Genomic DNA, 16,437 nt, shown 5'->3' with positions numbered 1-16,437 from the left:
CCACTGCAACAGGGCCTGGATGTGTCACTTTGTATGTAACTGGAAAAGTAGTGCATGGCGGATAAGAGTACAGTGTATTGATAATGCAGATTAGATTAGCTAATGAAAATAACAAGCTATACAATTGCAGTTTGCAGTGTGTAGTAAGATAAGTACAGTAGTATTGGGGATGTTTAATTAAATTGTGTCATTTTATTTATTAGCAAAACTTGCTTGTTGAATCAAAATATTAATTGTAGAAATGACGTTGATCACTAAGAAATGACAACAGTGAAAGCATCTGACCGTATCCATGGAAGGATTTTCGCTCACCTATGGGTAATATTAACTTTAACTAAGCCAACTTAAAGCATTAAACATGTATAACACCAGCTGTGGACTAACAGTACACTAACAGTGTGTGCACTATAGTCGTCTCTGAGAGATAGCATTGAGAGTTATGGTAGCAGGATTTAACAGGGTAATATATGAAGCCAATGGCTTGCCTGTGACAATCATTTTAATGTTGTGTCTCTTACAGATTTTTCCTTTGCATAAAAAGGAGCAAAGCAATGGAAAATCAATACATAGAGAATAGTTATAGGTGGCGAGTTATCGAGAATCTCTCTGTCCCAGACTCACTCCTCTGAAAGATGACGTGTAATATATGAGGTGACCTTCAAATGTCATAAATGTGTTGTGCAATAAACTGTCAATATTTGTGGTTATACGGCGCAGGATGACTTTTACAGTAATTGGAACAGCCCTATTAAAAGCTTGGGATCAGTCAGCTGATTAAGGACAACCACGCTGGACGCCTAACGCCTGGGACTCTCTCTCTTTCTTTCTCTCTCTCTCTCTCTCTCTCTCTCTCTCTCTCTCTCTCTCTCTCTCTCTCTCTCTCTCTCTCTCTCTCTCTCTCTTTCTCTCTCATCCATACACTACATGAACAGATACATTGAAGTTTTGGTGTGTGAGTGTGTGTGTGCAGGCATGCTTGTGTATTTGTTTGCGTGAGAGCATATAGCGATTGGAACATTCATTATTGAAGGTCTGTTAAATGCTGGGAGAGCATCCTCTCCCTGGTACAGGATCACTATTAACCCCTGCCACACAGAGGGCCAGAGGATGAGGCTGGCCATAAGCTGTGTTTTTAGGGGTTTAACTCAACTCCATCTGGGGTGGACAGGTGGAGCTGTGTTTGCTACATGAGAGGAGGAAACCTTGCCAAGAGGGGATATGTCAAGTGGTGTAAATGTGTTTGTGTAGAATTTAGTTACAGTACAGTATGTGTACAGATGTAGGATCTCAAGGCTCGCACACATCACGCCGAATGTGGACCTAGTGTTCGTCTGCCGATCGTTCAGCGCCCTGTGCTTTAGGGACCAGCAGCTGTAGACTTCTGACTGCCGGCATTTTTCACGCGATTCTACATGTAAAATCGGTGCGCAAATTATGCTCAGAGGTGCTATGTACTCTGGGCCAGCAAACTCTATTGTTGTATCTGGGACCTTAATTTGAGCCAGTTTCCTACAGCAGGAAAATAGTCCTGCAGCAACAGGAAATGTGAACTATTATGTGGATTATAATTAATGCACATTTTTGTAGCAGTTGATACATATTTCATAAGGGAAAATTAAGTACGAAATGTTTTTGTGGAAATTACAAACTTTAGAAGCCTTTTTAACCTCAGTACACTACAAGTTTAAAAGTTCCTGCGTTGCAGGAAAGTTATCCTGCAACAGGGTGATTCAATTAAGATCCTATATCTGTATATGGACTGCAGACATGTTGGGAGTATTGATTAGAAAGCCTTGTCTGGGCATTGGTTTGGAGAGGGTGGGTTTGGAAAGGTCACATGCAGATTAGAATACTATGAACGGGGCTATGGTTATTACAGTTAAGGATATGTCAACTGTTCAATACTGTATGCCTGTTGTCTTGGGGTCACATCCACATAAATACAATAGTACACTGTACATTGGCAGTGTGGGTGTAGAGTCATGTGATTTGCCAGCAGTAGGAGGACTTGCTGACTTCAGTCTTTCTTTTCTTTAAAACATATTTGACTCTTAAAGAGAATGGAATGGGGCTGGGAAGAAAAGAAAAGATTAGGCTACTGGAAGAAATGCTTTTGATTGTGTGGCATGGTTACCTAAGTGGGTTGCTCCATTCAGATGCTCTCCCTTCCCACACGCATACCATATCATGTGCCGGACTAGGAAAAAAAATACATTTTTAACCTTATGTGAGCTTTGGTGCGGGTCATGCACTAACTGACTTGCAACATAAGCAGCAGATGTGGGCCAGAGACTGCTTCTGGGGGGTGATGGGGTGGAGCCATAAACAGAATAATTTATCTTACTGTGAACTGGTACTTCTTCCTGCTTACCCATGATTTAACGGGGTATGTGGTTAATAAAGTTATTATGTTGGTGTTGGTATTGGGCTGTGGAGTTCACTCCACCTCATCGGTCATTCTGCTTGACTAGAGTGTAGCTTTCATAACATATCACAGCTTACAAGGACTTCTTGAGAAACCATCTATACAGTTAGCTGGTCATGTAATGAGGTCATGGCCCATATACGTATGAGATAACATCCTCACCTTATGATTGTGCTGCCGTCAACTCTTTTCAAATCTATTTCCGTTCCCTCCTGAGATCCAGGTGATTATGTGGAGAGCAGTTGTTGGTCTCCACACGTCTATGCAGTATTAGTGGCAGTTCAAGCAGGGTGGGGTCACTCTTATCACCCTCTCATATCTCTGACAGAAGCGACGTTACCTGTCAAAATCAGGGCGCTGCGAAGACACGTTAGCCCACTGCTGACATAGCTGTTTCTTTTTTTGTATTGTTCATTTCAACACAATCCGCCATATGCTACCAGAAGATGATGATAGCGGGGATAAAACATTCCGACGGGAGTGGGAGAGTGTGGAGGGGGTCGGCCCGGTGTTTCTAAAGAAGCCTGAAAGCTTATGAACTGTCAGCGTTCTGTCAGCTTGAAATGGGTGGGAAAAATAGCGGCAAAACGTGAACCCATTTATGTGTTTGACTTTGTGTGGTGTTAGCAGATTTGGATGGAAAAGGAGGACAAAGAAAAGAAAAGTGTGTTTTCTGACATGGTGTTTGAAGTGACACTCACCACTCCTCCCTTGTGTGTCTGTGTGTGTCTCTCTTGGCTCCAGATGTCGGGGATGACCTGGGGAAGACAGCAGGGAGTGTTCAGCAGGCCCCATCCCAGCACAGGGACAGGAGCCTGGGCTCGGCCATCAAGGACTGCCCATACTGTGGGAAGACCTTCCGCACCTCCCACCACCTCAAGGTCCACCTGAGGATACACACAGGTCAGTGGAGTGAGTTCCCCTTAGCTATTACTGCATCACCTTTTTCCCTTCTGCCACCGCTCTGCCTACAACTTGAGTCAACACCATTTGGCCATGTTCAATACCATTGGCGAGGACAGTTATTCAAAGCACCCAGCTGTTTCCTGGAAATATGCTGTAATTAATGTGACAATGGCATTCAGTGGTTCCCTTTAGCTACTGTTCTTACCCATATCTGACAACAAGTGTAAAAAGATATCTCTACCTGGATAACCTTCCGTGTTAGCTGCTGGGAGGTAGAGGTGGTCCCATTGAGAGTAATGATGTGGACACTGTGTCCACTGGCCAGAGCCAGAGCAGGCTGTTATACCCCACTACAATACACTGCAAGGTAGAAATGCCCCAGTAAATATCCAGGCTAATGTCACATGTAGGCCATTCTAAGGTCACCTTAGATCAAGGACATCGGCTCAGCTAATTGTACAAACAGACTAATCTAACATGCTATGTGCTATGTATGCTACAGCATGTTTCTACACTATGTTTCTGCATTGAGTGTGTTCTTGCATACCTTGTAGCTTTGGAATACTGCTTGGAATGTAGCTTAGAGTACTGTACTGGACCACCTGTGAAAATCCATGGCATAATGTTAAGAGTCAGCCCATATAAGACACAAAAGAGCATGACCCTAGAAACGAGTGTTTAGCATTTCTTCAGAGCTTTGCTCTAATTACTTGGCTGAGGGGAGAGTTTGAGTGTACGCCCTAGTGACAGTCTAGTACACTATGCTACAATACCTCTTCAGTCTGCATTGCTTTCTCTCATTCTCAGATTAGGCCTGGGAATGACAAAGTACATACAGCATACTCATGGAGATCTCATGGTTTTTAAGACTGCATTTCTTATCAGCCTCTGTTCTTGTTCTACATGTAACTGTGAATGCTCTCGGATGGAGCGTCTGATGTCCTGACATCTGTATCTGAAGACACCATTTTACAGTCCCAAAAAATTGAATCCTTAAGTGCCAGAAAAGGCATGGCTCAAGCTTTCAGAACTTAAAATGGAAATCTCTTGCAGCTGAGGAAATCAATGCTTGCTTTTTTCCTCTCTTTTTTTTCGCCATGCACTTAAAAAGAGAGAAGGGAGACCACCCAAACTGTGCCCCCCCTCCCCCCTCCCACTTTAATAAGGACCACATACCTCTGGGCTGGAGGGGAATTAAGGAGCCAGTGTAGCTCGTAGCTCGGCGTAGCGCAGGAGCACTTGTGCACTACCATAATTAGGATCTCTGTGTAAAATAGCACATCCAGGTCACCGAGAGCAGAGCAGCCTCAACCCTGATTCTGCAGACCTCTTGAATACCTCACCGTCAGGAGAGGTGGGGCCAGGGATGGGACGGGTGACGGGCGGGGTGGGGAGCATGGAAATCTGTTACCTAACACAGGGGGGCTGAGTTATGCCTGCTTTGAGTGGTACAGTAAGGGTCCCCAGAAGGGCCATATTTCAGCAGAGAGGAAACAGAAGCCTCATCCCAGGCCCTCCGTTAACTCACTCAGTGCAGCAGGCCAGGCCCTGCGTAAGCACAACTCAACATGGTCACTTCATGCACAGAAACCGTCTGATATATCTACAAGATGTTGCCCTTTAAATCACTCATACATTATCAGATTGACTTCAAGTTGAAATGAGGATGATTACATCAAGGCGATGACTTTTACATCCAATGAAGATTCCTCCTTGATGGCAGAACAGTGGAACTCAGAGATGACATAATGCGCCCTTCATCCTAATTCAGTCTGAACAACACAATGGCATTGCTTACTGAGAGGTGCTCGCATTGTGCAACACAATGTTAGATTAATGACTCGCTAACATTTTGTTGAAAGGAATGAAGTGAATTTAAATTTCTCTAAAAGTTAAAGAGCTAATGTTACAGTATTAATTTCCTCTTGAACAGTGAGTGGGAAAATATCCATTAGTGAAATTAACCACAGTTTCTAGGTAGCTAACATTGTGCAGAATACAGTGTGGGGCCACAGTTAATGAACACTGCAGTGGGTGATATTTCATTATACAAATTAATGCTCACATTTTAATGGGAAAGTCACATAATGAATCTAGGCTTCAGTGACAGCAATTAGAGACACAGATTGTCCCCTTCTGGACAAGGCAGTATTTAGCAGTAAGCAGCTGTGTGTAAAAAATAAAAAGGTCCTTGCTCTTGACAATGGCTACGCATAACTTTAGGGGAAATAACCAATAGAGTTTCCACTCACCTTTAAACTGGGACAGAGAAAGAGCCAGGCCTTGCCCATGTCACATAACCTTAACCTAACCTTGCAATCAGAATGAATCAATGGGGACCCATGATCTTGCTCTCCATTTCTCTCCCTCTCTCCATTTCTCTCTCACCCTCTCCATCTCTCTGCCTCCCTCCCTCTCTCTCCCCTGTTATTTCTCTTTCTCATTCATGAACATGTTTAATACTAACATTCCCTACCCTTTTCCATACTAGTACCTCTTTGCATGTAACAACACTACTGTTTAGCAACACATACTGTATGTTGATGTTTGTTGCTAACCAACAGCCGTGCTTATTAAATGCTATTTAACATTGACTTAAAGGTTAGATGTTTGGATAGGTTATTTTCCGAAGGGTTTCCCAGTCCAGCCCAGATAAGATTTGAATAACAGCACTTCTTCCAGTGCAAACTGCCTTTCAACATTATTTAAAGCCATATGGAAATGTATCTTAAAATATGTCATATCTATTAACTGTTTTAATTGCCCCTCTGTAGTGGCTCTGGGTGTTTATTCTGAGTGGTTACTATGGAGCTGTGACAAATCATCCAAATCCAGATGAAAATCGGTTGGAGTAGAAGAACTGCTTACAGAAGTAAAGCAAAAAACACTATGTCCCAGCACTGGGAGGAGGAATACATTGATACATTTAAACGTTATAATAGTTTTAATGTACTGTGGCAGGTGATCATTAAATAGTTTCCCCTTATTTTATGAATTTGTATTTCAATTGTATTCCTTGATTGTGTTAATATATTTTCTTTATTACCTATTTAAGAAAAAATTAGGGAGAAACTTATATTTCTAAACAATGACGAATAGTAATTCCTTTCTTTTGTGCCATGGAGCTCTGCTGTGTTTCACAGAGGTTGTGCTGTTTGCGCTGATATCAATTAAAAGTGGATTAACGGGTACATAATGACCTTTAGCAGTAAATTGTGTGTAATGTTGCAAGGCAGGATACAGTATATTCCCCAGATGTCACACATGCCCCTGACGTATGATTGAGCAGATGTCTTAGCGAGTCCAAATGGTCCACAAAGAACACACACTTCCAGACACACACACACACACACACACAAACACACACAGACACCACATTTACGGTATACATTTCCCAGCCATGTATACATTGATTACTCTTCAAGGTTTGTTTAGAGAGGTATCATATTTTCAGTTATATTCAGTGGTGTAGTGGAGGGTAAAAGTGTCTGCTAATTGGCATATATTATATTATATTATTATTATTATTATTATTATTATTATTATTATTATTATTATTATTATTATTATTATTATTATTATTATATTAAATGCAAGTAAACACAGTTTACCCACCTTTTTTAGCCTAACAGTTTAATCACCTTTTGTGGAAAAATGCATTGAAAGTATAGGAAGCGTTACTTTTTTCACCACTACCGGTGATCAGAGTTTACCCACCTATTGTATTTGTTTACAATACCATTGCATCACTGGTTATATTCAGATGTTTGAAGCCCAAGATTAAGCATATGTCCTCTTATGTTTTTTAAATATTTGGATGGTGGTGTAGATGCCCATTTTCATCGTTAACAGCCTTACAAAAATATTTAACTAAAAAAACAGATCACTCTAATTTCACTCTAATTTTGGGCATAGAATATCATTTTGTCCAGTTAAAGGAATTGAGAATGATAATTTGCATCAGGGACGTTTCCTTATTAAATCAGCCCAAGCCCCTGTTATCCTGCTTAGAGGATAAGCACTTATTGGGTTAAAAGCTCATCTCGCATGGTTTATTTTAAATATACGCTTCAAACTCACTCTTGTGTAAAAGAAAAGAACACGGTACTCTCTCTCTCTCTCTAGCTCCCTTTCCCTCTCTAATTTTCTTTCTCTCACTCTGGTATCAATATTGTATTGAGTTTGTATTTGTGGCCCTTTATTTGAGAACTGTGCAGTAGGTCTGCTGATCCTACAGTCTTTTTCTGGAATGGTGCCTTCCAAATAATGATAAATTACTTGAGCAGTATGCCATTTGCTAATTATATCCATGATTTACTACAGAGCAAGACTTAAATCATTCAATTCAGTCTTGCGTAACAATGCAACATTTTTTCCTGGTAAAAAATGGTTTCCATGTGTATAATCTAAACATGGTATAGCTATATATACACACAATACTTGACAAACATCCTTTTATTCGTTACTTTTTCCAAACCCCCCTTGCTCTTCACACACTTAGCTGTAACTTATCCAAGAGAAATGCATGCCAGGAACATTACTATGTCTAAAAACCAAGCTTAGCATTTATGCTTATTGTTTTTTGATTCCAAATCTGTCTTTGGTTCAAAATATATTGTAATTGCTAACAGGATGCATTTAATGTTAAGATACTAGTAGTAACTTATCTCTCCAAAGCAAAGGCGATCCACTTTTCTGGCAAAAATCATGATTGCATTTTACCATTCAAGAATATTTATGAATATTTATGTACACAGTATATTTATGTAGAGATGCTGTACCTGCACTGTAAGTCAAATGATGCTACTACCACTATGCTACTACCATGATATACAAACAAATGTTTTCCATATGTACATTCTTGCTCATTTGTGTCAGTTAAAGTCTGTTTTAGTTTCATATGAAGGGACTGCATCTTCCACTATTTGGTCAAAATGGCCATAGAGCCATTCAACACGGGAAGTTATGGAGAGCTTCTTCTCTGTGCATGGTGATTTATGATAAACTGCAAATAGAGAACGTCCGAGAAATCACTGTCTCATCGCCAAGGCAGAGGCCTGTCAGCGAACAAGGCCAAGAGAGAGAGACCCACTAACAACCCCCAGCCCCCCCATGCAAACAGAGATAACATCGAGACAGTTGTGTTGTCAGTTGAAAATATTATCTCTTGTAGTGGACTGAAAGCACCATATGGTGAAATGGTTTTTATTGTGTCGACATAAGTGATGGCTCACTTGGCGGAGCTGGATCGAGCTGGATCGACCCGTATTCAGATGCCAATCCCCGAATGGAGCTGAGGAACTGTTTGCTGAATGCAGAATTCTGTTGAATGTTGGTTAACACTGAGATCATTGTGTTGGTTTTCACTGTTGTTTCCTCTCTTATTCATTTCCTGTCTCTCTTTTTCTCTCTCTATCTATCTTTCTTACAGGAGAGAAACCCTACAGGTGCCCTCACTGCGACTACGCAGGCACCCAGTCTGCCTCACTGAAGTACCACCTGGAGCGCCATCACCGTGAGCGGCAGAATGGCAGCGGCCCCTCCTCCGGACACGCCCCTCCCTCTGAGCACAAGGAGGAGCACGGCAAGGGTGGCGTCTTCGCCCGTCCTGATGTCCTCCGCGGCGTTTTCAAGGGCATGCCCTCCAGCCTGGACTTCAGAGGGGGACCGTTGCACCCCCACCAGTGGGCACCCTCCCGGATATGTTGTCCCCCAGGGAGCGTGAGAGGGACAGAGAGCGAGAACGCCATGGCCTGGGATCTGACACTCCCTCTGAAAGCATGAAGAGCCCAGAGGGCCCCTCCGCCGCAGACGTCCCAGCCAGCTTCAGAGACCTGGGCCGGGCGTACCAGAGCATGGTGGGAAACGGTGTCAACTTCCAGGGCTCCCTGCAGGCCTTCATGGACAGCTTCGTCCTCAGCTCCCTGAAGAAGGAGAAGGAGATGAGAGAGAGCCACCTGCAGTCCCAGCATTACTTTGAGAGTGGTGAGCCCAAAGCCAAGAGGGCTGATACTGGTGAGGAGAAGGCTGAGGCCAAGCCATCAACGGGCAAACCTGGGTCCCAATACGAGCCCCTGGATCTGTCTGTCAATGTCAAGCCTGAAACAGGCTCTCTGCCTGGCTCCTCTGTCACCTTCCAGGACAACGTGGCGTGGCATGGCTGCCTCTTCTGCTCCTTCACCACTGCCTCTGTGGAGCTGATGGCCCTCCACCTGCAGGCCAACCACCTGGGCAAGGCCAAGCAACGCAAGGAGGACAAGGAGCACCAAGGGAGAGCCCTCCCACTTCCTCAAGGCCAGCATGGGCCCAGCCCACCTCCATGACAGAGACAATGACAGAGAGGGGGAGAAGAGCCAGTCAGCCTGGTCCAACCACATGGAGCCCCACGCCAGCATGGGAGCCTTCCAGAGCGACTTCTACAAGCAGTATGGAGGCATGTACGATGGCTCTCCAAGGACCCCGGGCCTCCAGGGGTTTGGAGCGACATGCCCTGACCCAGCCCTGGAGCAGCAGAGCCAGGCCAGAGAAACAGCTGGGGATGAGCTCTCAGACAAGGCCTCCTGCGGGGAGCTGGAGGAGCAGGGACAGTCTGAGGATGAGGATGGCAGGGCCGGCGAGCGCTGCCACAGCACCGAGTCCTCCTCCGCCCAACCAGAGAGACAGCATCCCCACTCTGATGACGTGGAGGAAGAGGAGGAGGAAGAGGACAGGATGGAGGGGGAAGATGAAGACAGTGCCACCTATCAGATGCCGAAGCAGATGCAGGCCGTATCCCCGGCTAGAGAGGCCCAACGACCAGGGGCCTCCATGGGACCTGGGGCCCCTTTCCCTCCCCAGTCCCAGCCTCAGCCGCCCCTGGAGAAGCACTGGCAGCAGGGCTTGGGTCTCCTTTCATCTCCTGGTGGTCCCTCTGGGCTGCTGAAGCCGGAACATGCCCATCTCGAGCAGCAGATGAACATGCTGTCCGTCCTGAGGGCCTACAGCTCGGAGAATCTCGCAGCGTTGAACGGACTTGGAAGCAGCTCAAACAGCGGCAGCGGCATCAAGAGACCAGACGCACCCAGTAAGTTAGCCTAACCCTGCCGCATGGCACCGCCTTTGATCTTTTTGCCCCTACATCCACAATCACACAAACAATGCACACACACACACACTCACTCACCCAGGAACACATTCAGTATTGTATTTACCTACACTCTCTAACACTACAATATGTACATTTGCCAACACCACGTTTCATACACACACAGCATCACACGCACATAACTTTGTCCTGAGATTCACAATGAAACTCAGAAACTCACACCCAAAAAATATGATTTGCTCTAAAGTGATTTCAAGCTTATTTCAAGCAAGTTTAGAAGCTATTGGAGTGGCGAGTAGCAACAGATTAATCTTTATTACACGTTTATATTAGGGAGACAGTAGTGTCTTCTCTCCCTCCATCCCGGGGAAGGGAATTATCCTGTCTCCCAGAGAGCAGGACCTCAGCTCCCATGTCATCTCAAGCACACGGCGGTTAACTATCTTAGCTCTCATAAAGCCCTTTCCCAAAGCCCATTACTTTATAAGACCCAAAGATCTATGGACCTGTGAAAAATGAACTGTCAGCTTTCATGATTCTGTTAAGGTTACAGGCGCTCCTTGAGACTGCTGTTTTTCGGAGTGCCCTTTTGCAGTTTCGGTGATAAAAATCTCAGGGAAAAGGAATCTTAAAGTTGAGCTCAGAGCACAGCACTGGGCCAGCCAGTGTAGAGTAGTATGTAGTAGGATAAGTGAACTACGCACTTTAGTCCAGAACTCAACTAGCCATATCTGGAGGATTCCATCATTGAATATGTCTCTCACTCGCCTCTCATTTTAAATGACAACATAAATATTAAATATTGCATTTCTTGAATATACTGTAATATTCATTAAATGTCACACACATATGTTATCCGAGGCGTGTTATCGAGCAACCTGAATTCATTTATTTTTAGGTTGATACCATTGCTCATATTCTACAAATATCGACTGGCAAGACATATATTTTATTTTGTTAGATAAACAATTCCTTTGCAAAGTGATTTAGTATTTACAGAGAAAAATTGGCCTATTTTCATTAAGTTCGACATGCTGCAAAATACTCAATATATTTACATGATAAATAGTTTTATGATATGTTTTTGTCTAACTTTTTAGAAAATAATTGATTCAAAGCCATATTCAAATGAAATGAATAACAGCACTCTTCAGTCAATTGCTTTTCTACTTAGATGATTAATGTTGTCGTCATAATAATTTAGCAGTCAGGTACACCAGTGTATTGTGAATATGTGACCCATCATATTACTTACTCCCGAGTGGCGCAGTGTCTACACTGCCCATCTTTCTTCCGAGACCTGCGCTAGTCTTTCAGTTCATGGCTTCATTTTATTCCCATTAACTCTGGAAAGAGCCTTATCTAAATGACACAATTGTTCATGATTAGTCGACCTTTACTGTCATGGGAAACTATGTCTGCCATCATTGAACCTGTTGCATATTTTATCATCTTTAGAGGGTCATTCACAGTGATGAAAATGAGTGGCATTTTTACTTTGTAAATGCTTTTGTGTTGGAATGTCCTCCTTTAATCAAAAGGTATTTGAAAGCTACCCTTGTGACGTAGTCACTTTTCAACAGAACCGAGAATGCCTGACCTTTTTAGATAAGGCTTTGTCAATGTAACAAAAGGCTTTCTTATGTGGTATGTTATTGTCCCCTTGCTCGAGTCAGTCTCTCATTGCAATAGGACCTAGCTGTTGACTATGTATACAGCTCAGCAGCATTGATACTCTTTTACAATCTCCTGACCCTGTTAAAGTTTTTGGGATGACACCAAGAGATAATCCCATGAAACATAAGAGATGAATATACACTAAGTGTACAAAACATTAATGACACCTTCCTAGTATTGAGTTGCACCCCCCTTTTGCCCTCAGAGCAGCCTCAATTTGTCAGGGCATGGACTCTACAAGGTGTCGAAGCGTTCCACAGGGATGCTGGCCCATGTTGACCCACAGTTGTGTCAAGTTGGCTGGATGTCCTTTGGTTGGTGTGCCATTCTTGATACACACGGGAAACTGTTGAGTGTGAAAAACCCAGCAGTATTGCAGTTTTTAACACAAACCGGTGCGCCTGGCCCCTACTACCATACCCCGTTCAAAGGCACTTAAATATTTTGTCTTGCCCATTCACCCTCTGAATGGCACCCATACACAATCCATGTCTCAATTGTCTCAAGGCTTAAAAATCTCCTCCCCTTCATCTACACTGATTTGAAGTGGATTTCACAAGTTACATCAATAAGGGATCATAGCTTTCACCTGGATTCACATGGTCAGTCTATGTCATGGAAAGAGCAGGTGTTCATTATGTTTTGTACACGCAGTGTATGACATCAGTGCTCATAATCGGGTTGTGTGTGTGTGTGTGTGTGGCAGTGTTCAAGTTCCCGTAGCCCCGACAGGGAGTCTGGAGGCTGAGTGGCCAAGCAGCATGTCAGCGTGTCAGAGCCCATGTAGCTGGAGCCCCTCTTGACCCCGTAACACACACCTTTGTTACACCCCTGCTAAATATTCACCATGCGCCCTCCTCTCCTCTCCTCTCAGGGCAGCAGGGCTGAGTGTCTAGTGTTACACACACTCACCTTTACCAGCCACAGCAACACTGTACAAGGAGAGGATGCACAGGCTGCTAACCTCACTAGGCTACAACGGTCCATAAGGCCCTGAGAACCGCCCAAGGAAACCCCTCTACCAGGGGTAGAGAAACAGATAGTCACTGGACCAGTCCTAACCCACCACCCTCTGTATGTCCTGTGAGTGTTCCACAGGCAGGTTATTCTCGGTTAAGGTGCACTCATCCCTCTGTTTCTTGGCTAGCTAAGCACAGCTGGATGGAAGTGTGCCAAGCCTGACCCCGCCTCCTTCTCTCTCCACCCCTTACAACGCTCAGTCTCCTGGCAACATCTGCTCAGAGACCTCACAAGTTTAGTTTACAGAGGTGACAGAAATACAGTAAACAGTCATTCAAAAACCTTCAGGAAACATTCTCCAAACTTCACAATGTGTTTCCTGTAATCAAGCACAGATGATAGCAGTGCTGTTGGATATGGAAGTCATGGTAGATGCATATTGTATCTCTCAATGCATGAATATGTATAGGGCATGGATAATAGTCACAGCTACCTACCCCATATAAAGTAGCAGAAAGTCTTCCTAAATAAAGCCCACTATCCCCTCCCTTCATCCACTGATCTCCTTATGGATGGGTCTTCCATGGGGAATTGCAAGGAACATATTCTCCACAGTTATTTGGGGTGGGGGTGGCAAGCCGTCCTGAAAATTCAATTCAGAACTGGCAAAATGTGATTATCTGAAGTGGGTTTGCATTAGGTTTGTATGCAAATAGAGCATAAATCATTAATATCGAAATTCTCGCCTGAATTTGGGCTGTTGAGCACATGGGCTGGGCTCGACGGAGAGCTGAGCGTCGTAAGTGGCTCTCTCTTCATTAGCATGCCCAGAGCTAGGGGAGGGTCCTTCACACACACACACACACACACACACACACACACACACATTTCTCTAAATATATTAATGGCAAATCAAGAGTGATCATTCCATTCTCTCTGATATGTCATTCAAGAAAGGTTTCCAGTTGGTATAGTGTGTAGTACAGAGTGTAATGTTAAGATTGCTATTGGTCCCACTGTGTTGTTGAGGTGCCAATGTGGATGTGTTTCACACAGTCAATACCCACCTGTGATAGAGGCCTTTCTGTAGTCATACATTATTAGGCCTGTACTGTTGTATTACTTAAACAGTATAACATTTAGCATTTATACACATATACATTGTTACAGTGTGCACCTTTCTTTAACACTCACATGGTCTCTCATTGGTTGAGATTGGCAGTCTGAAGAGGCAGCATTGATGAAAGCGTGGGTTAGGATAGGGCTTGGGTGGGCACGCTTAGGTGTTGCTGGAAAAATAGCATAACTCAAAGTGAAGCACCTCTCACAGGAGAGGGAGAGAGATAGAGACAGAGTGATATATAGAGATTGAAAGCTATGCTCACATCAATTATACGTGTATCTCTGGCGTTCTGTTCACAAGGACACTCTGCTTGTGCCCGGTAGTGTCTGGGCTGCTATCATTGTGGTTGTTTGTTTGTTGTTGATGATTGTTAGGTAAATGGTTATCGTGATTCGCCTGCTTTAGAAAAGTGAAAAATTGCTAGTTTGGCTGCTTCGAGAGCTTGAACAAGTATGAACCAACAACTCAGTGTCACAGTAACGGGAAATAGAAATCTTCCGCTACAACAACCCGTCTTTTGATTTTCCTCTACCCTTATCTATTGCTAAGCTTTAGGGCGAGACTGGCTCAGCGTATCTAACAGACAGTGTCATAAAGGGTCACAACAGGGTCACAACAGGGTCACAACAGGGTCATTCAGTGCTGCTATGCCACCCATATTATGATGTCCCTTGGTGCCAGGTCACCTGTCACTACCTCAAATTCTGATGTTTACTGCTAAGAGTGCAGTCCAATCAGAATCCTTAGCCTCAGCACCCTCACCCTACTTTTGCCACTTAACCCAGACATTCCAGGGGCATGGAGGGCACTGGTGTTTTCAGCTCGGTGACAAGGTCAGGGAGAGCAGAGGCACTAGGGTTAAACAGGGTTAGTCTATCAGTGTTAATGTTATAGCACTTGACATGGAGAAGCAGGGCTGGCACACATGACGATCCAAGGCAAATGTAGCTACCAACGTTAGAATGGTAAGGCGCTGGTGGTATGTCGACTGTCGAGCATCTTTGGGAGAAAAGCAGACCGATGATGGGTATACGGGTGCAGGGAAGGAGGGGTGGGGGTGATGGGGGGGGTTGTATGTCTCCCCCTCGTGATAATAGTTCATAAGGGCATAACACCCCCTGGTGGAATTGCAGAGGAAAAAGAGGGAGTGAAGGGGGAGACAGAGTGGAAAGAATGAACGAGGGACACTGAGACGGATCATTGTCTATTTAAATACTTCTGGAGAGAAGATGTGTGAATCCACCACTTGGTCATTTGGGCTGATCAATTTACAACGCCCCTCAAATGCAGGCGCAGTGTGTTCACGAAGCACAGTGCACAAGTGTCTCATGCCAAGCTCGCACTGCGGGAAGTTCAGGAGGAGGAGGAGGAGTAGGAGGAGGAGGGAAAGAGAGAGCAAAAGAAGAAGAAGAAGTAGAAGCGAACACAGACACAGATTGACTGTGTCAGGAACACAAACTATGTAAAAAACATAAATGTATTCAAGCCTTCTCTGATATTTTTAGCCCTGAGTACAGCCTCCTCTGACAGCGTCGGTCTGCTTGCCTATGCTCGCGGGAGATTTTTTGGTTTCTTGTGGGGGGGGTTGTGGGGTTGTAGGGTTGGTTGACTACTTAGTTGTAGCAGTGTTCATGTCACTGGTGGCCAATTACCTCTGTCAAGAGGCAGAGATTTGAAGGCGGCCCTCCCTGTGTGGGACTTGAACCCGCAATCGTAGAGGTTAGGCGCAGGGTTGTGGTACTTCTGGGCCTGTCAGCCCCCCTCCACTACTGAGCAGAGCCTGTTTCAAGCTCAGACCAGAGTAATAAAAGGATCATGTGTGTGGGTCCCTCCGAACAGGTTCTTTAAAGTTATTATGATAATTAAAAACATATGGTGCCTTTCCTAGACTGGGGGATGTCACAGATGTACAGGATCATAGCTAGCATTACAGATCCTTTATTTTCTCTGTAGAGAGGAAAGCAGGGCTTTGCAGTTCAAACACTTCCTCTCAATCTGCGACTCATACAGTCTCTCTCTCTCTCTCTCTCTCTCTCTCTCTCTCTCTCTCTCTCTCTCTCTCTCTCTCGCTCTCTCTCTCAATTTCTCTCGATTTCTCTTTCTATCTATTTCTCTCTCTCTTTAGTTCTCTCTCTCGCTTTCTATTGTTTCACACAAACACACACACACATACGTAATCATACATTAAGATACAGTAGTGAAACACAGTCTCTGAAACGCACACACAAACACACAAACACACACAGATTAAAGCCTGTGTTC

At 44.2% G+C, this 16,437-nt stretch overlaps 1 protein-coding gene across 1 annotated transcript in view; it reads left to right on the top strand.

Annotated features, from left to right (window-relative positions):
* Window positions 1-16,437, top strand: part of LOC121555790 (zinc finger protein 536) — a 179,285-nt gene that overhangs the window by 115,515 nt on the left and 47,333 nt on the right. Inside the window, 4 exon segments of the mRNA XM_041869636.2 lie at window positions 3,170-3,328; window positions 8,763-9,025; window positions 9,028-9,596; window positions 9,598-10,394. Of these exon segments, the coding sequence (XP_041725570.2) occupies window positions 3,170-3,328; window positions 8,763-9,025; window positions 9,028-9,596; window positions 9,598-10,394 (1,788 nt within the window).

Source organism: Coregonus clupeaformis, unplaced genomic scaffold, assembly GCF_020615455.1.
Source record: "Coregonus clupeaformis isolate EN_2021a unplaced genomic scaffold, ASM2061545v1 scaf0727, whole genome shotgun sequence".
Lineage (NCBI taxonomy): Eukaryota > Metazoa > Chordata > Actinopteri > Salmoniformes > Salmonidae > Coregonus > Coregonus clupeaformis.
Note: the sequence above shows the minus strand (reverse complement) of the source record. Positions and strands in the feature narration are given on the sequence as shown.